At 41.3% G+C, this 21,803-nt stretch overlaps 1 protein-coding gene across 2 annotated transcripts in view; it reads left to right on the top strand.

Moving 5' to 3' along the window:
• Positions 1-21,803, top strand: part of LOC126473711 (BLOC-1-related complex subunit 5) — a 77,145-nt gene that overhangs the window by 39,025 nt on the left and 16,317 nt on the right. For both annotated transcript variants that reach the window (XM_050100953.1, XM_050100954.1), the window contains exons 2-3: positions 4,724-4,933; positions 21,219-21,421. In XM_050100953.1, coding sequence (XP_049956910.1) covers positions 4,729-4,933; positions 21,219-21,421 — 408 coding nt within the window. In that variant the 5' untranslated portion in view covers positions 4,724-4,728. The remainder of the gene's footprint in view (positions 1-4,723; positions 4,934-21,218; positions 21,422-21,803) is intronic.

The raw sequence follows: 21,803 nt of genomic DNA, 5'->3' as shown, positions 1-21,803 counted from the left end.
AATTACCTCTGATCCCTAGGCCAATGATTTTTAATCATGAATAACTCATCCTCTGTAGCTGTATAGTTTAGTTCATTTTTGTTAAGACTTCTGCTTGCAAAAGTGATAGTATTATGTTCCCTGGTTTCTGGACTCAATTCCCCTTGAAATAATTCAACAGCGTTAGCCTATTCTGGTGTATCTGTAGCTATCTTAAACAATTCATATGTTATAGGGGCGATTGAGCATAGACGATCTAACTAGTGCTTCTTTAATATTCGTAAAAGCTTCAGATGCTCACTCATCACATATCCATTTAGATTTCTTGTTTCAACAGTAATAATAGTTGAGGATCATTCATTACCTAACCTTGCATGTATCTGTGGTAAAATGTGGCTAGTCCAAGGAACAAGCATAATTGCTTTACATGTTGAGGTTATGGACAGTCTTTTGTGGCTCTTATTCTTTCAGGATCCTACCAAACGTACTAAAACCTTAAGTGCCAAAATGAATTTTTGCTAACTATACAGTAATACTTTTCTTGTAAAACTTCTGTAAAGTTTTTGTTAAAAAGTTGCAGTATTATTTCCAGATATTAATATGTCATCTAAATAGATAATCAGTTCCTGCAATAATTCTTTCCCTAAAGCTTCGTCTAAGACTCTTATAAATACTGAAACTGAACTATTTACACCAGAAGGTAACACTTTTTAATTTGCGTGGTTTACCATCAAACAAAGAGACTGGATATTGTTTCAAATTCCTGTGTAATTTTACATGCCAGTAGCTAAATGTCAGATCCATTCAACTGAAGTATTTGACTTGTTCAAACATAGCAAGCAGTTCATACACATAAGTCTATACCTTTCAGTTTCTGTATGCTTATTAAGAGTACATGTGTCTAAAACAAGGTCCACCAAGCTCATGGCTTTCTCAGCAACTAATAGCGGATTGTTGTAGACACTTACACAATGTTCAGTAACTTCATTTTCTATTATTTTATTTATTTCTTCTTGTACCGCATATTGTAAACTATATGGTCACCTATCACTCACGGTTTGTCAGAGAATACTGATCTATATTTCCATAGAATATTATCTAATTCTTATTTTCTAATGTGCCCCTAAGATTATAGATTCATAGACTTTATTATATATTTCATTGTTATCAATCTGTGTATAAACTGTAGGTTCTTCTTCACTTGTCAATTTGAAGCAGTTAAATGTATATTCATATAAACATCTCATTTACTCATTTATCTTAAAAGACACTACTGTTCAACTACCCTCAGTTTTCCAACATAATAATTCTGCATCAAAATCTAAGGTCACCTTATTCTTCAATAACCAACCTACGTCAAATATGTAAATTAACATTTGGTGCTATTAGTGAAGTTTGCATAAACTGATCATCTATTGTTAGAGATATTTGTGTTTCCTGTTACACCACAACAGTCCGCAGGTCGTGGTCATGGGGTAGCGTTCTCGCTTCCCGCGCCCAGGTTCCCGGGTTCAATTCCCGGCGGGGTCAGGGATTTTCTCTGCCTCGTGATGACTGGGTGTTGTGTGCTGTCCTTAGGTTAGTTAGGTTTAAGTAGTTCTAAGTTCTAGGGGACTGATGACCATAGATGTTAAGTCCCATAGTGCTCAGAGCCATTTTTGAACACCACAACAATTATGCAGCTTTAGAAGGATGCATAACTAGGTGAAAGACAGATGCTGCCTATAGGGGAAACAGACCTTTGGAAACAATGAAAGCAGCTAGCTGTACAATCGTCAAGATGGGATGGCGAGCCAGTATTAAGCAAAGAAGTGGAAGTGGAATATACACTGACCTACCAGAACATTATGACCACCTGCCTAATAGCCAGTATGTCCACATTTGACGTGGATAACAGCGGCGACGCTTTGTGACATGAAAGCAGTGAGGCCTTAATAGGTCGGTGGAGGGAATTGGCACTGCATCTGCGCACATAAGTCACCTAATTCTCATTAATTGCAGGGAGGTGAGCGATGAGCTCTCTTGTCATGTTCTATCATATACAAGATGTGTTCGATCAGGGGTTGAGATCTGGCGAGAAGGGAAACGGGGGGTGGGGGGGGGGGGTGGGGGGGGGAGGTTGGGGGGGGGGAGAGGCAAACACTGAAACACTGCAGTTGTTGGAACTCGCCACTGTGTTCCTCAAACCACTCCATCCTTGTCACATGGTGCATTACCTCATTGAAAAATGCCACTGCCGTTGTGAAACATGATTACCATGAAGAGGTGCATGTGGTCGGCAACCAGTGTACGATATTCCTTGGTAATCATGATGCTTTGCATGAGCTCCACTGGACTCATAGATGCCATATGAATGTTACTAAGAGCATATTGGAGCTGCCACCAGCTTGTCTCCACCCCACAGTACAAGCATCATGGGGCTGTTCCCCTGGAAGATGACAGATTTGTGCCCTCCCATTGGCATGATTGAGAAGGTATTGGGATTCTTCAGATAATGCAACACTCTGATACTGTACCACCATCCAGTGTCGATGGTCATGTGGCCCATTTCAGCCCTAGTTGCCAATGCCATGGTGTTAACATTGGCACACGAATGGGCTGTTGGCTGCGGAGGCTGATTGTTTGGAATGTTTGGTGCATTGTGTGTTCGGACATTCTTGTACTTTGCGCATCATTAAAGTTCACTGCCAGTCCTGTTTTACCAGTCTGCCCAGCCTATGATGCCCATTATCTGTAATGTGACGTGGATTCCCAACCCCACAACATCTCGATGTGGTTTCATCTTGGTTTTGCCACATGTTGAAGACGCTTGGCAAAGCACTCCTCGAGCACCCAACAAGTTGTGGCGTTTCTGGAACACTTGTGCTGAGCCTCCGAGCCATCACTATCTCCCCTCGGGCAATATCACATTCTCCCCTCAGGCAAACTCAGATAGATTGCGCACCTTTCCCATTCTACACACATACTGCATGCTCACTGGTACCACATGCGCTGTGCTCGTGTCTGATTAGCAATCATTCTTTGCCAGGTGACATTGCTGTCACCTGGACGGGTTTATATCAGTAGTAGGTCAGTGGTCATAATGTTTGGCTGATCAGTGCATAGGAGGGATATACGAGGGCAACAAACTTGAAGACAATATTATAGAAAGGGAAGAGGAAGCAGATGAAGATGAGAAAGAATTTGATAGAGTACGGAAAGACCTAAATTTAAATGAGGCCCCTGGAATATGCAACATCTTGTAGAATTATTGAGATACTTCGGAGAAGCAGACTTCAAGAAGAATGTAATAATTCAGTTCTAAATGAGGCAGGTGCTGATTGGTGTGAATGCTAGTGAACCATCAGTATAAGTCATGGTTGCAAAATATTGACTCTGGCGAGTTTTGTTATTTAGGCAGTAAAATTATCGACAACGGCCAAAGTGGAAAGGATATGGACTGTGCTGATTGGCTATAGCAAGAACAGAATTTAAAAATTTTCTGAAATATTTATTTGGAGTGTAGCATTGTATGGAAGTGAAATATGGATGGTAATTCGTTCAGATAAGAAGAGAATAGAAGCTTTTGACATGTTGTGTCTTTTAGAAAAATGTTGAAGATTTAGGTGGGTAGACTGAATAAAGAATGAGGAGGTACTGAATCAAATTGAAAGATATTTGTGGCTCAGCTTCAGTAAAAGAAAGGATCAATTGATAGGACACATCCTGAGGCACCGAGTAATTGCCACTTTGGTATGGCAGGGAAGCATGGAGGGTAAAAATTGTAGAGGGAGACCATGGCTTAAATACAGTAAGCAAGGTTCACATGGATGCACGTTGCAGTGGTTATGTAGAGATGAAGAGACTTGCATAGTGTAGAGTAGTATGTAGAGCTGCAATAAACTAGTCTTCAGACTGAGACCACAACAACAAATCAGAGTTACTCATTCCCATGAAGGCTGAGTATGCATTCTAAGCAGAGAAAGACACCAGACTTCATGACAGCACCAGTTTGCTCTCTATGTGTGTCCCATGTCATATATCCTCCAGCTGTTTAATTTCATGGCAAAAGACAACTCCAGGATTTGCATCACATGGACTCACTGTTTCCTGATTCAACACTCACTTGCAGAAACAAATGTACTCTCAGTGTTCTTGCCCTTTCTTTTTCTTACAACATTTGTTGTTTTTCTATTTCATCATCCATGGCCACTAAAATCACAAAATAGCTGTCACTAAATGTGCACTAAACTTAAAACTATATGTTCAGTGTTCATACTAAACAAATAGTGACTTATAGAAGTGGCACACAGTGTGTTCGTCTTGATACTGTATGCTTCCCCACAGTCTGTCATCATGCATGCAAACACCACTCTCTAATGTATCGCAAATCTTCTCTAAAGTATTTTGAGTATTTATGAGATGAAGCCGTGAATATTTTAAGTAGTTGTTGCTTATTGATGGTCTTTCACAGTCACAGTGACTGAATACAGAATTCACACACTGAAACTGTTAATGTGCCAACAGAGTGAGGAACCTATATCTAAGTGTTATTTTTATGGTCAATTGCTTATAACTTAATTGCTGCTCATGTGGTGCTTTTTTGGTATGACAACATACTTGGCAATGTAAGCAGAGAAGGTTTTTCATGTGAGTTTTACTGTAGTAGTATTTTTTATTTTAATTGTTGTTTTTATTTAAATATCTCATAATTTTTGAGAACAGTAACTTGGTGATTTATTAGTGTTTCCTTTTTGTTTTCTAGTGAACATGGGATCAGAACAGAGCACACACCAAACACAGGGGCCAGCAAGCAGAGAAAGATCAGCAGCACAACTCCGAAGAGGGAAATCAATTCCTGAGAGAGAAGTTTTTGATGATGCTAACAGACCTGGAAGTATATCCCCTGGTCCAAGTATTTGCTCAGATTCTGACCTCCCATATATTTCATACACTGTCAACAGACCTATTGGAGGTGAATGAACATTGTTGCTACTTTCTTAAATAAAATAAACATCTGTTGTGTATTGAGAAGTATAGTGAACTTGTGCGCACAAATAACAAAAAAGTAAATGTAGATGAACTATTTAGATCAGAGTAAGAAAATATGATTAGTCATAAAATTAAATACAAATTATATCCAAACAGAGAAATTATTTGTTCTGACCTCAGTTTTCCTTTGAAGTTTGCAGTTGATGTAATGATATATAGCATCTTTACATAAAATGTATTTTTTTTTTTTTTTTTCAAGTTTCTTCCTTATATTAAAAAAATACTAAGTGGTCAAACTGTTGTTGGACGGGACAAGAGATGGTGTATGTTTCTTTAAGAAAGATGTTACCTTACGTAATTTGCATGGTATGATACAGTGGACATGCAGTAGGGAATCAATGTAGGATGCAGTTTAACCAGTGTATTATGCACATTGCGTTAGTGCTAGAAATCCAGTTAGGAGTGTGTGTAACGAGTTTTGTCAACACAAATGCAACAATAGAACTTCACACTTGCAGACAAAATGTTCGTGGTCTGAATGACAAAGTGGTTGTGTGAGTTGCACTTTTGGAAATGACTCTTGGGTGTACAGCTAGTTGTTCCTCTGAACAAAACGTAGCCATTTTCACAAATGGAATCTGCTGTGTTACTCAATTTATAACCATTCAGCATTGAGTGGCACAAAGGAGACATTTACTGTATTTATGCCCTATGCCTTGATACCCTTATACCACTAGCTAGTTTGAAATTTTACAAATGAGAAATGTATATAAAGCTCCACCATTGCTAGACAATTAATAGTGTGCTTTCATTGCTGTTTTGCCAAGTAGTTGTTTCCATTTTCTGCACAATACTCACTGACAAACCCGGCATTGCCCAGGTATTCATGTTGCCAATTTTCCAATTTTCTGTTAAAAACAAAAACAAAAAGTGAATAGTGTTTGTAGTGTGATATTGAAAAAAATTTCATTTCCATGTATGTGTAAAAACACCTTTGAAACTATGAGTCACACAAAGAAATATGCATAGTGTACAAATGTATAAGTCCAGTATCTTGGACAGTTTGTCTTCATTGGGCACAACTGCTTCGCCTGTGTACAACACGATTTTGTGAATGTGTCTGTGGCAACGCCTCTTCATTGCTCTTTTGGCAAATATTGTATAGGTGGTTCTTACCTCCACAGTGATTCTCTCCAGACAGTAAGGAATACAGTATGTGTACTGAGTTTGGTTGAAATTTGTCCAGTGGTTTAAGAGGATATATGGGACACACACGCATACATACATACGTACATTCATTTTTATAATATGTATGGATTTCAATGACCAACTCATCCATCTTCTTCAGCTGCTGTGATTTTTGCTGTTATGTGTAGTTGTTCGCTGGGCTCCAACCAGACTGTGAAACGTTGGTGGTCTCACAACGCTATTTCTAACTGAGTTCGATTCCCAGTGCCCACTTTGCACTGTGATGCTCTTTTGTTTTTCAGAGCTTGAACTGATATTTTGTGAAATGCAAATTCTCTCAATGTTTTCCAACTCCAGTGAATGTGATAACAAATGAGATTTCAGTAAACTGAGTGCTGTATCACATTTTTTTAATGTAAAACTGCTGTCCCTGTTTATTAGGTTTCTGCCATCTCTATTTCGATCTCCCCAGGGGGCTTGCCACTCTTTGGCGGGTTTGCAGTTGGCTACCATGGGGCCCCAGCCTTTGCAGACTTTTTTCTCTTCTGTGCTGTATGTGTATCCTCTTGTTATTCTTTTTCCCCTTCCTTGGGTAACATGTCTGGGGTGTTATTGGGAATGTTTTGCATTGTCTGTTGCTGATGTAAGAACAGTCTGACTTTTATTTTTCGCTCCTTTTTTCTTTCTTTCTTTCTTTCCCTTCTTCTGTCGTTCCTCGGCTTCGGTCTTTGAGGTTCCTCTTTCTCTTCTTCCTCCCTGTGCACTCCTGAAGGCTGGCCCACATGTCTGATGTGTAACAGGTGATTGGGTAATGCGCAATTCTGAGCCCCAGGTCGAACAAGGTCGACAGGTGGGGTTCACATGTACCCCCTGGTACAGGCCACACCCAGGAAGGGGTGATTTCGTGAGCTGCAACCTTCCCAAATTGCCACTGCTCCACGGTTCCTCGTGGTCTCACGTACTGAAGACAGACAGTCCTTCGCCACAGTAAATCCGTTTATCATTCAGAAGGGTGTTGATGCAATTGCCGGCCCTGTGAAATCCTGCTCTCGTTTACGGAATGGCACTTTCCTTATGGAGACTACTTCTGATTCTCAAGCCCAACAACTGCTTGCTGCATCGTTTCTCCATGGCTACCCTGTTGAGACTCTTTAGAACTTTGAATTCTTCTCTTGGTGTAATTTACACCAGGCTGCTCGACGGTCTAACCGAAGCCAAAACCCAATCTTACCTCTCTGATCAGGGTTTCATTGCCGTATATCATGCAATGAAATGATAGATACCTCCTTAGTGTCCACCCGCACACTTTTTCTCACCTTTCATAGAGTGGTGCCTCTGTCCAAGGTCAAAGCAGGCTATGAAATTATCACAGTCCAGCTGTACGTTCCGAACGCGATGTGCTGCTACCAGTGCCATCGTTTCAACCACACTAGACTGTCTTGTCGACACCCTGCCAAATGTGTAAGCTGCGATAGGGATGCGACGAGGGCGATTGTCCACCACCTCCTCCCCGCTGAATCAACTGCAACGGCCACTGTGCCGCTTCCTCTCAGGATTGTCCCATGTATCTTGATGAGTGCACCACCAATCGTTTTTCAGCATTGGACACCACAGACCGACCGCACCAGCAAGCCGATGCTTCTGTGGATCCCATGGAGCAGGATCCTCCTGCTTCTGTGCCCTGTAGTAGCGACTCTTCACAGGCTGTCACTCGGCAGCCGCCGAGGTGACACCCCTACATCTCTTCCTCATCATGACTCTCGTCCAATGGAACTTTCGCAGCCTTTTCAGTCCCACAAAGAGGATTTATGGCTGCTTTTAGCATTGTAGTGTCCCCTTGTACTCTGCCTTCAGGAAACAAAATTGTACCCTCATGTCCGCTTTGAGCTTTCACATTTCTTACCGATTCGTTTTGACCTTCCACCTGAGGTCGGCATTCCATCTCATGGGGGTGTCATGCTGCGCATACAGGATGACATTCACAGTCAACCCATATCCCTGACTACCCATCTTCAACCTGTTGCAATTTATCTTTTCCTTCCCCACCTGACTTTTTCTTTCTGTACCATTTATGTCCCTCCATCATTCGATGTCACCAGGACAGACTTCCTTAAGCATATTGGGCAGCTACCTCCCCCATTTTTGCTATTTGGTGACTTAAATGCGCATCATCCCCTTTGGGGTTCTCCCAGGACCTGTCAGAGAGGTGCCCTCTTGGCTGACCTTCTTAACCTCTTCTGCCTTAACACTAGAGCACCCACTTTGCTTTCCGACTCCTTGCACACCTATTCCCATTTGGACCCGTCCTTCTGCACTGCCAGCTTGCCCATCGTCTTGAGTGGTCTGTTCTTTCTGACACCTACCTGAGTGACCATTTCTGGAGTTCTATCTGTTTGCTGTATCCTACCCCATCTGCGTGCGTGCCCAAATGGCAGCTTACTAAGGCTGACTGGCAGCTTTACTCTTCCCACTATCACTCTACCTTCCTCCATCGGAAATGAGGGGAGGAGGCTCGGGCAATACCATTCTCTTCTCAGAATCGTGAGTGCTACTATGCCACCTTTACTATGAGGAAACTAGATCTTGCCCTCAGTTCATCCTGATCCTCTGCCTCACCTTTCTCTTGCGGGCAAGCACTTTTTGCTTAACACGTACAACCGCATCTGGGCAATGGGCACATTTCCTGGATGCTGGTGTGAAGCCACCATCATACCCTTACCTAAACTGGGTAAGGACAAAAACCTTCCTTCTAGCTACCGCCCTATCTCTCTTACCAGCTGCATTTGCAAGGTGATGGAATGTATGATTCATGCCCAGCTGGTATGGTGGCTTGAGTCTTGCAATTTACCTATGAATGCACAGTGTGGATTTCGAGTGCAGCATTCTGCAGTTGACCATCTCATTACTTTGTCCACCCATGTCATTAATGGTTTTCTGCGGAAATCCCAGACTGTGGCCGTGTTTTTCGATTTGGAGAAGACCTACGACACCTGCTGGAGAACGGTATCCTCCTTACTCTTTACACGTGGGGCTTCCGTGGCTGCCTGCCCTGTTTCCTTCAGGTGTTTTTCAAAGACCTAGTTTTCAAGGTGTGTGTGTGGGTTCTGCCTTGTTGGACACCTTTATCCAGGGAAACGGTGTGCCTCAGAGTTCCGTCCGGAGCGCCATCCTCTTTGCTGTCGCCATTAACCCTTTAATGGCCTGTCTCCCACTGGGCATCTCCGGCTCACTTTTTTGTTGATGATTTTGCCATCTATTGCAGTTCTCCACAGACCTGTCTCACTGAGCGGCATCTTCAGCAATATCTTGATCGTCTTTACTCGTGGAGCATTGACAATAGCTTTTGCTTTTCCACTTACTAAACTCTCTATATGGATTTCTGGCGACTCAGTTGGTTTCTCCCACCATCTTTACATCTTGGGCCTGTTGCTCTTCCGTTAGTTGAAATTATGAAATTCCTGGGGCTCATGCTCAATAGGAAACTCCCTTGGTCCTTCCATGCGTCTTACCTGGCAGCCCACTGTACGCCGTTCCTCAATGTCCTACTTGTACTCAATGGTACTTCCTGGGGGTGCCGATCGACCCACCCTCCTCCATTTGTACTGGTCCCTTGTCCGTTCGAAACTCTCCTGAGGGTGCTTTGTTTATGCGTCTGCACGTCCATCCCTCTTATGCCACCTCAACACTATTCACCATCATGGGGAATCTGTTTCGCCACAGGCGCCTTTTACACCAGCCTGGTTGAGAGTCTGTATGCTGAAGCTGCTGAACTTCCACTGTCCTACCGCCATGACTTTCTCCTCAGCAGCTATGCATGCTGTTTGTCTGCCATGCGTGGCCACACATCCTATGCCTCCTGCTTCGATGATTCCTTTTCACAACCTTCGCATTGAACTTCATGAAAGTACATTTGTATACACTGGTGGCTCTCAGACTGACTGTGGGGTCAGGTGTGCCTTTGTCATTGGCACCCGTGTCTTGGCTTCCGACACACTGCTCAGTATTTACAGCCGAGCTCTGTGCCCTATATCAGGCCAAGGACTACATCTGGCGACACAGCCGTTTCAATTGTGTACTCTGCTCAGACTCACTCAGTGCCCTTCAAAGTCTATGTGTACTGTACACTGCCCATCCCTTAGTGAAACGGGTCCAGGAAAACTGTCACTTGCTCACTTGTTGTGGAGCCAGTGTGATGTTTCAGTGGGTTGGTTGGTTGGTTGTTTGGGGGAAAGAGACCAAACAGCGAGGTTATCGGTCTCATAGGATTAGGAAGGATGGGGAAGGAAGTCGGCCGTGCCCTTTCAAAGGAACCATCCTGGCATTTGCCTGGAGCGATTTAGGGAAATCACGGAAAACCTAAATCAGGATGGCCGGACGCGGGATTGAACCGTCGTCCTTCTGAATGCGAGTCCAGTGTGCTAACCACTGCGCCACCTTGCTCGGTGTTTCAGTGGGTTTCTGGAAACAACAGCGAGAAAAATTGGACTTAAAATCAATTGTGACAAGACGGAATACATGGTTCTACACCGTAGACATAATGAAACTCAAGAACCACTTCCACCCTTACAGACAACTGGAGGTTCTTATCATCAAGTCAGGGAGTTCAAGTGTTCAGAGATGAACCATCCAGTTAAAAGGAAATGCAGGCAAGACTACAGGCAGGTCATTCCTGTTACCATGGCCTCAAAACCAGAAGTTTGTCAAGACATTTCAAAATAAACGTCTACTAAACACTCCTACAGCCAGTAGTACTATATGGATATGCCACCTGGAGTACAACCAAGCAAGATCTGAACAGACTGATGATATTTGAAAGGAAAGTCCTTCGGAAGATTTATAGACCAGTTTACGATAATGAGAGTGAAAAATGGAAGATTCGTCACAATACAAAAGTTGTGTGATATGTACAAAGAGCCGCACATCGTGGCTATAATGAAGACATGACGACTCCAGTGCTCGAATGCAGGACAACCGATGGCTGAAAACTATACTCAACACCAAGCCAACTGGCAGAAGGCTCATAGGAAGACCTAGAACTTGATGGAGTGACTGTGTATTCAAAGACCTTCAGAGAGTGGGACTGCTGGAAGGCTGGCAGAAAGGAGCCAAAGACAGGCTGAAGTGAAGGAAACCTCAAAGCAGCGCGTGGTCCATTGGGCCTGATCGCGTAAAGTTAAGTAAGTAGTCCTGGTCATGTCGGTTGCCAGGAAATGAGGCTGCTGATGCACAGCTGCCAAGGCTGCAGTCCTCTTACTTCGGCCCGTGTGTTCCTATATTCCCTGTTTGTCAGGAGGTGGTGTCTCTTTGGTATCGCCAATGGTCCTCCCTTCACGGGGATAAGCTCTGGCTCATCAAGCCTCTCAGCCTCCTGCCGGGAGATCATTTTAACTAGGCTGCCTATTGGGCACTGCCTTTTTTAGCCATTGTCGTTTGATAAGTGGTGCTACCCCACTACTTTGTACACATTATGCCCGAGTTTTAACTGTCTGCCACTTCCAGATGGAATGCTGATTTTTTTAACCATTTACGTTCCCGCTTGGGTTTGGCGTCTGAGGTATGGGCCGTTTTAGCAAATGACGTGAGGGCTGTTGACCATGTGATACTTTTTATCCGGTAAAGCAGTATGGCAAAGGCTCTTTAATTTTTAGTTTTTGAGCTCTGTTTCTATATGGTGTCTTTTTTAGCCCTTTTTCCATGTGCCTGTTTTTAGCTGTCTTCTATTATGTCAATTGGGACTGACGTTTAGCCGTTTTCTAACTCCTCTCTGTCTTTGTGTTGTCCGCCCCAATATCTGAGCGGTCAGTGCGGCGGTCTGTCATGCCAAGGGGCCCGGGTTTGATTCCCAGCTGGGTCGGAGACTTTCTCCGCTCGGGGACTGGGTGTTGTGTTGCCCTCATTATCATTTCATCATCATCAGTGGAAGGCGATGGGAAACCACCACTGGAATCACTTCCCTAGAGACTCATGCGGTGGACCTCTGTGACGAGGCTTCCCCCATGACAAGACCTGCCATAAGGCAGAACACAAAGTAAGTCTTCATGTTCTATAGTTTTGACTTGGGCGCGTATGACCCCAATTGTTTTTTGTGCCCTAAAGCAAAGTAACCAACAAAAAAACATCTCTATTTTGATAGACTCCTTAATTATGCTGTCACAGAAACTTGGCGTTTGCACCATGCTACTGCTCTCATTGAATTTCATTTCATGGTTATATTCAAGGCTGTGTTTGGTGAAAGCTGTTTCGCTTGGTTGTTTTAAGTCAGTATGTTGCTGATGTTCATTGCAGCTTGCCGAGGATGCAGTGAAGTTCCTTACTAAAGAGCTAAATTTCATTCCCACTCTAAAATGCCACTAGTAGCGAATTACATCTGCCCCATGGAGCAGGAAGCAGCAGAAGACATTTGCAGTGGAATCTGTAGAGAGCACTTACCGAGGCACCAATGCTAAGATCTTATGTATCGAAGGGTGAAAGAGTAACGTTGGGATATCTGTGGGACGACAAAGAAAGTGTAGTTCTGCCAGCCAACAAGAACAACACTACAGTCCCAGTCCCGCATGTGGACTACAATAAGGAGATTTTCAATGTTTTGAATGATGTTGCATACAGACAGACAGACAGACAGATGTCAGTTGTATGAATGAAGCGGAGAGGAAGATGGCAACTCTTCTCAGTGAGTCAGACTTGCTCCATAGAACATCCTGTGTTAAATCTTTGAATCAAACCAGATAGAGCTATTCTCATTTCCTGTTCCATATTAATTTGGACATTATTTATTCTTTATTACAGTGACTGCTGAAAACTGAGCTTTGCACAGACAGGAAATTGCAGATGGAATTAATGTTCATTGAGCTTTACTACTGGGCAGTGGATATTAATCTTGTAATGATTAAAAACTGTGAAGACCCTTGTGCTGTCAAATTTTGTCTTCAGTGTACTGTTATGAGACTATTCAGTCAGATTTTCTTCTTCTAAGGAAGTAAATTCTTTGGAACCTTGGCATTTGGTAGGTCATAAATCCATGCAGATTTATTGATATTTCAGAATGAAATTTTCAGTCTGCAACAGAGTGTGCACTGATATGACACTTCCTGGTAGATTAAAACTGAATGCCGGACCGAGACTTGAATTTGGGACCTTTGCCTTTCACAGGTAAGTGTTATACCGACTGAGCTCCCCAAGCACGATTCACAACTCATCCTCACAGCTTTACTTCTGCTTGATATTTTCTTCTCAAAATTCTTTTTGTAACCATTTAATGGAAGATGGTTTTCTGTAAGCAAAATACTATTGAGAAAATTTAAAGAAATGGCATTTGCAGCTGACTGCAGAACAATTCTGCTTCTGCCAATGTACATTTTGCATAATGACTGCAAAGGTAAGGCAAAAGAAATTAGGGCTCATATACAAACAGTTGTTTTTCCCTCACTCCATTTGAAAATGTAACATGAAAGGTAGTGACTAGTAGTGGTACAAGGTCCCCTCTGCCACACACTGTGTGGTGGCTTGCAGAATATTTATGTAAGTGTAGATATTTTTGATAAGTCAGATATGTTGGGTCTCTCCTTTCAAGGGTGCACCAAGCGCATTTTAAAACTAAACGAGAAAATACAGTTTTCAGACAAAGATTAAAATTGTGGCAAAGAAAAATTAATGAAAATGACAGGTGATTTTCAAAAACAGTATTTATATTGCAAGACAAGTCAAATTCATTGGTGTTTGCAGATTGCTGCAACAAAGAAGAAAAACCCATCAATTCAATCTTCATTACTTTTTCTTTGCCACAGTTTTAATCTTTTTTTGAAAACTGAGGTTTTTTTCATTTAATTTAAAATGTATTTGGTGCATCATTGAAGGGAGAGATTCAGTGTATCTAACTTTTCAAAGATATCTTACATTTACATACCTACTCTGCAAGCCACTATGTGGTGTGGGGTGGAGGAAACCTTGTACCAAAACTAGTCATTCCCCATTCTGTTCCACTCGCAAATGAAACGAGGGACTAAAAACTCTTCTCATGTTTGTGTATGAGCCCTAATTTCTTTTGCCTTGTCTTCATGGCCATTACATGAAATGTACATTGGTCACAGTAGAATTGTTCTGCAGTCAGCTGCAAATTCCAGTTTTCTAAATTTTCTCAAGTGCTTTGTCAAGAGAACGTAGCCTTCCCTCCAGGGATTACCATTTGAGTTCATGGAGCATTTCTGCATTACTGTAATACTCGCATGTTGAATGAACCTTTCAGAGGAAATGTAACACCCTGCCTCTGAATTGTTTTGATGTCTTTCTTTAATCTGAACTGGTGGGGATAACAACACTCCAGCAGTACTCCACTCGTGTTCTGTATGCAGTCTCCTTTGTGGATGAGGTACAGTTTTCTAGAATTCTCGCACTTAATCGAAGTGGACCATTCACATTCCCTGCTTCTGACCTTATGTGCTCATTCCATTCCATATCACATTATAATGCTACATGTGGATATTTAATCGATGTGACTCAAGCAGCATACCTTTAATATTGTATTTGAACATTACATGATCGTTTTTTCTACTTATTTACCTTTCATCACACCAAATAGAAATTCTGTGTAAGCCATCCTGTATCCATCTACAACAGTACTATTAAGTGTAGATTGCTGCTCACCATATAAAGAAGGCATCAAGCTGCAGACAGGCACAGTGAAAAGATTAATAAACAGTTAAGCTTTCAGACAAAAAGGTCCTTCAGTGGAAATATTTCCAGCACATTAAAAAGACTGATAAACATTTAAGCTTTCGGACTCAAAAGTCCTTTTTCAGAAATATTCTGTTTATGAAGGGGGACATTTCCAAAAGTGAGTAGCAATCTATCCTTTTCATAATATTGTTGCTATCCCATCCTGGACTTTCCATTGTTTGAGTCTGTATCCTCCTACAGTCACTCAATGATGATAATTTCCTGTACGCTACAGCATCATCAGCAAACATTCACAGATTGCTGCTCACCCTATCTGTCAGATAATTAACGTATACAGAGAACTACAGTGATCCTGCTATACCTCTGTGGGGCATTTCTGACAATACCCTTGTCTTGGAATATAGAATCTGCATATTTCCTTCAGCCATGGTTCACAGGCTATCGTAAGAAAAAAAGGCAAGGTAAGTTGTACACAAGTAATACTTTCTGAAACTTTGATGATGTATGGAGAGAAGCTTTTCTATTTCAAGGAGATTTCTTGTATTCAGACTTATAATATGCTCAAGAATTCTTTGCAAACTAATGTTAAAGACATTGGTCTGTCGTTTTGTGTGTCCTTTGCTTTACCCTTCTTATGTACAGGAATCACTTGTGGTTTTTCTTTTTTCTTTTTTCACATGTGTGGAACTTTTCACTGGGTGAGAGATTTATGAGAAATACAGGCTAAATAAGAAGCTAATGTTGAACTGGAATAGAGATTCCATTTGGACTTGGCAACTTATTTTTTCAATTCTTTCAGTTGCTTATCAGTGCCAAGGATGCCTGTTTGTATGCCCTCCATATGGAAGTCTGTGCAATGGTTAAGCTAGAACCTCAATTTTCCTTTTGCTGTCTTCTATTAATACATTGACTTGTCAAGAAGTGCCTGAATAGTAGCCTTCAACCTGATTACCGGTTTTATGTAGGACTGGACTTTTCTCTGGTTCTTGGCAAGATCTTTTGCTACTACAGTATGATGGTGGAAGTCATTGAATGCTTTGGGCATTGATCTTTTTATAGATGCATGAATTTCTACTAACTTTTGCCTGTTGATATTTTTGCATTCTGTTTTGATCCCAGAGTACAATAATCTCTGTTTCCTCAACATTTTCTGAGTATTAAACCATGGTGGATCTTTTTCATCCTTAATCCATTTACTTGGCACTTGTCCACCCCCTTTGCTGAGTGGTTAGTGCATCGACTCCCATGACCGTACCTGGGTTCAATTCACGGCCGGGATGGAGATTTTCTCCTCTCAGGGACTGGGTATTGTGTTATCCTTATCATCATTTCATTATCATGATCATGCAAGTCACCCAGTGCATTAACATTAGAAAGAGATTTGCAACTCGGCAGCTGAACTTACCCTTCTTGGGACTCCAGGCCATCAATGCCATATGATGTTTTCATTTCACTTCACACATACTTCTGCAGAGTGCGATTTACAATTAGTTCAAACTTAGCCCATAATTCCTCTAACATGTTGGAACTAAATGATATCTATTCATTCAGTATGGTAACAACTGCTTATCTGCTCTGTCCAGCATGAAACCTCTACTAGCCATCTTAATAGATTTGTTGACTTTAGTAACCATCATCACTACGATGACATAATCACTAATTCTTGTCTCTCTACTGACTCTGTTGATAAGATCAGACCTGTTTATAGCTATGAGGTGTAAAATATTTCTTTTGAATGTAGGTTGTTGAACTAGCTGCTCAAAACAGTTTTGGGAAATATGTTCAGAACTAGTTCATGAGAGTGTTTTTACATACCACCTGCAATGAATCCATAAACGTCCCAATCTGTACTCGGTATGTTAAGGTTGCCTCCAGCTAATTTAACATGACTGGAGTAGTTCCATGTTACTGAGTGTAGACTTTCTTTGAATGATTCTACAACTTTTATGGCGGAATCAGATGGCCTCTAAAAAAGATCCATTGACTAACTCAAGGTCATCAGGCAATTTACTCCTGTCCAGATAACTTCACAACCAAACTCAATTTCGACCTCCATAGACACAGTGTTTGTCAATTACAGTGAACACTCCCCCACCAGTGGCGTCTAACCTGTCTTTTCAATATACTTTCTATGCCTCATTATATATCTTGGGGCTTTCTACTTTGGGTTTTATCCAGGTCTTCTGTACTGAGTATTATTTGAGTGTGGCAGCTCTCCTGGAGGGCGGCAAATTCAGAGACTTGGTTATAAATGCTTCAGCAATTTCCTGTTAAAAGTACCGAGAAAATGTATTCAGACATTAACCAACATAGGCAAACAGTTGGATATTATTCATTTCTTGACAGAAGCTCAAGTGAGAAAATGTTAAACCAAACACTCTGTACAAACACCAACAACTGCGCTGCTGCTTCTGCTGCTACTACTTCTTCCTCCTGGGCGACTGTGACTCCTAGATATCACATAAATTTGCCAATTTAGTCAAAACATCTGTTTCATCAAAATATTTGTCAACCAAGTGTTTGTTTTCGAGAAAAATGTTTACATTTCTGCTGTAATTGGAATGTACAAGACAGAAGATGGCCAAAGAGAGCAGTAGTATAACAAAGTGTATATTCAACTCCTAAAACCTCACACAATTCCATGTTTTAAAACATAGCTTTACTGGTCGAGTTTCACGTAGTTTGCTATATTTACTAGGATGTACCAGTGGAGAACTGAAATATTTTGATGTGAGAGCTTCTCTGTGAATGATGCAGTGGGTCCACACTGAATCCAAAGTTTTGTGTTCAATAACAAACTGCACTTGTCCGTAACATCTGGACAAAGAACGATCACCTCGGTACGAACACCAACGCACTTTGTCCACTACAAATTCTTTTTCAACATAAAATATTTTAAGTATCCCATCTGTCTTGAGCCTTCATACTCACAGCGATTCTTTTACAAAGGATGTTGCCGACAGTTGAATTATACCTAGATTGGAATAACTAAGTGACTGACAGGTATCATAGTAATAACCAGTAAGAGAATGAGATTGGTCATGCCATCTGTTCTGGTCATAGTTGTCGTACTATTCAGCTATCCTATTTACCAGTTGCTGCAGACAGCTGGTAACATAGTTAAGTACCTGCAATTCATTTTCATTGTTTCTCTGTGTGGTGTGCTATTTCATGCAATAGAAAGTCCTAAACTAGTTGCAAAAGTGTGAATAAAAGTGGTAAGACCATTATAACCCTGCTAAACAACCCTAATATTGAATATAAAAGAGCAGGGTGTGAATGTATCTGGAATGGAAATGCAGTTGTTGCTGCCACAGCCATATTGCCTGCACATAGAAATGAGAACTGACAACTTTGCCCTTTTGTGCTCAACTATCAATCACTTTGTTATTTTGATCAAGGTATATCACCTGAGAGCTGTGCTTAGCAAATTAAGTGTGCGCCATTATTATTGTCTGTAATATTGTCAAGCAGCAACCAAAATTCATTTCCTTATAATGAGAACATAAAACATGGCAACTTCTTTTTTGGGATGTGTGACTGTAAGTATTCCATGTGTTAACATAGGTTGTTTCAGGTAAATGGTTATCTCCTTGCCAAATAATACACCGTTTATGAGTTGGCTTGTACTTCTGTAGTCCTTAGTTTCATTAGTCTTCTAACACCAATTGTATACAAGTACAGAGTTTTACAGGTAAATGAGCTGGAAGTATAGCAGAACAGATGTGTCTCTGTATTTTGAAATGATTTTTATTCAGTTTTAGTTTTTTAGGGTTGTGTTCTTCCCTTGATGTGTAAATAGTACCAGGTATAAACAGAAAGATAGGTTTTTATTCATATACTACTGTCTACCCATAACATTACTAGTCACAAGATAAAAAAGTTCCTATTTCAAATCTAAAGTAAACTGACTCATTAAAATAATACTAGCAACACACCCCATCTTTGCAGGAGTACCACTAAGTATCGATGGCCGGACAGCTTATCTGGCATAGTGTAATAAATTATACTTGCAAACCCACCTCATGAGTTAGTTCATCTAAAATGAGCTTTTTGTAGGGGACTGTCTTCAACTGTAAGATAATTTGGGGGGGGGGGGGGGGGGGGAAGGCATCTTCGCGCCATCACACGACATATAATTGCACAGCTGATGGCACAAGTATGGCTTTTTCAAACTATCTATAAGGGGCAATCAAATAAATACAAGACAGATGGAAAAAAGTAATCACCGTAATTGTTAATACGTTTATTCCACTTTGAAACAAGGTGGTCAATGCTTTCATGGAAAAATGTTTATGGATGCTTACAGAACCATGATTGTACCCAAGTGTGCTCTTCTTCGTCTGAAGCAAATTGACACTATGGATGTCTTTCTTCAGGGCTCCAAAAATACGGAAATCTGATGGGGAGAGATTGGGTCTATACGGAGGATGTGTAAGGACCTCCCAACAAAATTTCTGCAGTGTAGTTGAAACAGCTTTGGGAACATCTGTTGTGGGTAGAGTCAGTAATAAAGAAGTAATAAATTAAAACATCATGTCTGATGCTGAAGTTTTACACCATGAACAGTGAAAAGTAGTAAGAAATAAACTTTTTTCCTTTCATAATTTTGTGTGTGGGTTTGGGGGGGGGAGTGTTGTGTCAGTAAGAAAAAGTTTTGTAAAGGTTTTAAGTTATGTGTAGAGTTTGTTGTAAATCACTAACAGTTTCTAATTGTAATACTTTTCCTTTGTGGTAAACTTCTAAAACTTCTAATGTAAAATTATGCCTCTTAATTAGTAGATTATGATAGCATTTTAAACTTTTAAATTTGGTCAATAATCATGCAAAATGTTGAAAGTCAATATTTTGAAGCCCTTAAGTAGGCAACTGCAACTGGTACTGGGTTCCAGGATAGTGCTTACATTACACAAAGATTATCCTATAGAAATATATAAATAATTTATTCAGTTAATAAAATTTGTTTTCCTGAAATAGTAATGAACCCTCATTCGTAAAATTTTAGAGTGATCATGTGTGTCTCATATGACCACAGTTGATGCACTCCCTTATCCCATAACTTTGGAGACTATTTTCTAATTTTTCTCATTCACGAGCCTGTCTCCATGGAGAGCATAACAACTTCAATTCCTGGTGAGGCAACCCAGGAGGGTGGGGGAGAAACTCAAGAGTAAGTTTCTAAAACAATTTACAGTTAACATCCAACTTTAAGCAACCTGATGTACATGTTTCAGCCAAAATTCGTACCCCCAGTGACTCACTTGTACGGACACTTGAGAAACACAGGTCATATCATAACATAATATTTTAAAGTAAGTTCTCTGTGACCCCTTTTCTTGCATCATTTTTATGTTACCTTATGTTTATGGGGGAGCAGGACGTTGGTCTAGTATGCCTAAGCAATGGCCTTACTTCTCTTTTACATCTCGTCAGTGATGTAACTTCGGTAATTTATTAAACATTTTCTTTTATTCCTGTGGTAGTAACAAGTAATTTGTCCTGCATGAGATTGTACCAGAAACGAGCTCTCCCCAAGCTGTAATAAAATGTGAAATTATCAATGTAGTTCCACTGACTGTAAATTTTTAAGTGTATGATGATGATGATGTCCCATACTCCGATGAGCGTAGGGAACGATACGGGAGACTCGCACTGCCGACTAGGCAAGGTCCTAGCGGAGGTGGTTTGCCACTGCCTTCCTCCGAGCGTAATGGGGATGAATGATGATGATGAAGACAATACAACAACACCCAGTCATCTCGAGGCAGGGAAAATCCCTGACCCCGCCGGGAATCGAACCTGGGACCCCATGCACGGGAAGCGAGAATGCTAGTGCAAGACCACGAGCTGCAGACTTCAAGTGCATTGCTTGATGTTATTATGGCTCTAAGGCAGTGTCATCATCATCATCATCATCATCAAGGCAGTGTCTAAAGATACACACTTCCAATGCAAAAATCTCAACTCTCTTCATGTTCTGATATTGGGTAGCAGCTTCTTTTCAACATCCTTTCCCATATGAGTTTGCAACCTGTCTGTAAACCCCAAGAGGCTGACAGAATATCAGTCTGCCGTATGTTAAAAAAGAGATGTTGATTGAAAAGAATTGACTTAATGTTTGTCCCGCTCCCCCTCCCCCCTCCCCCTCCCCCCTCCCCCAGGCTTCCTCCCCCCCTCTGTGTGTATTTATGTGTGTGTGTGTGTGTGTGTGTGTGTGTGTGTGTGTGTGTGTGTGTGTGTGTGTTTGAGAGAGAGAGAGGGGGGGGGGGGAGCGGGAGGAGAAGGGGCTTAAGTTTGGAAAAGGGTGTTTTATTGGAATTCGGAGCCATAAGGAAAGGCATTTGTATCCTAATCAAAAAAGGTCACATTTTCAAAATTTGTAAAGGGATTGTACTGTTTGGTTGCAGATTCTCCTAAATTGCAGCAGAAGCATGGGAGTAGCAACCTGAAGCGTGGCAAGTCTTTAGGAAATCCTGTGACCAGGAAGCCTTTTGTGCCAAAGAGGCAATTATCAGCAATAAACAAAACAGTAACTAACAGCATAGTTGTGGTGAAGTCAGCAACAAACAATGATTCAACTGACAAAGATCCTGATCTCATTAGGTTACAGGTCAGTAAATTCTCTTCAAGAAAGTATTCATATACTGCACCAGGTCTCAACTGCATTACACATTCTTACACTTTAGAGAAATATATGCTGCAGTAACCACGTGAGATGACCTGAAACTGTGGGACAAACTGGGTCTCATATCCGGCCTTTTGCATGAAATGATCTCTGAGCTTGCCTCACAGCTGGACTAAAAGCTTCTACCTGCTGCTTGGAGGGTGAGTGAGTTCATGCTAAGAGTTGTTAAATGAGGTGAGCTCAGGTATCACAATTAGTAGCAAGCTTCTTGTAAAAGGTAGATCTGGGTTCAATTACTGATCTAGCACATGCCACAAACATTCATTGCATCATATACTCCTCTAAACATGAAATTATCCATAGAAAA

Source organism: Schistocerca serialis, chromosome 4, assembly GCF_023864345.2.
Source record: "Schistocerca serialis cubense isolate TAMUIC-IGC-003099 chromosome 4, iqSchSeri2.2, whole genome shotgun sequence".
NCBI lineage: Eukaryota > Metazoa > Arthropoda > Insecta > Orthoptera > Acrididae > Schistocerca > Schistocerca serialis.
The sequence above is the reverse complement of the archived record's forward strand: the minus strand, read 5'-3'. Positions and strand labels throughout refer to the sequence as shown.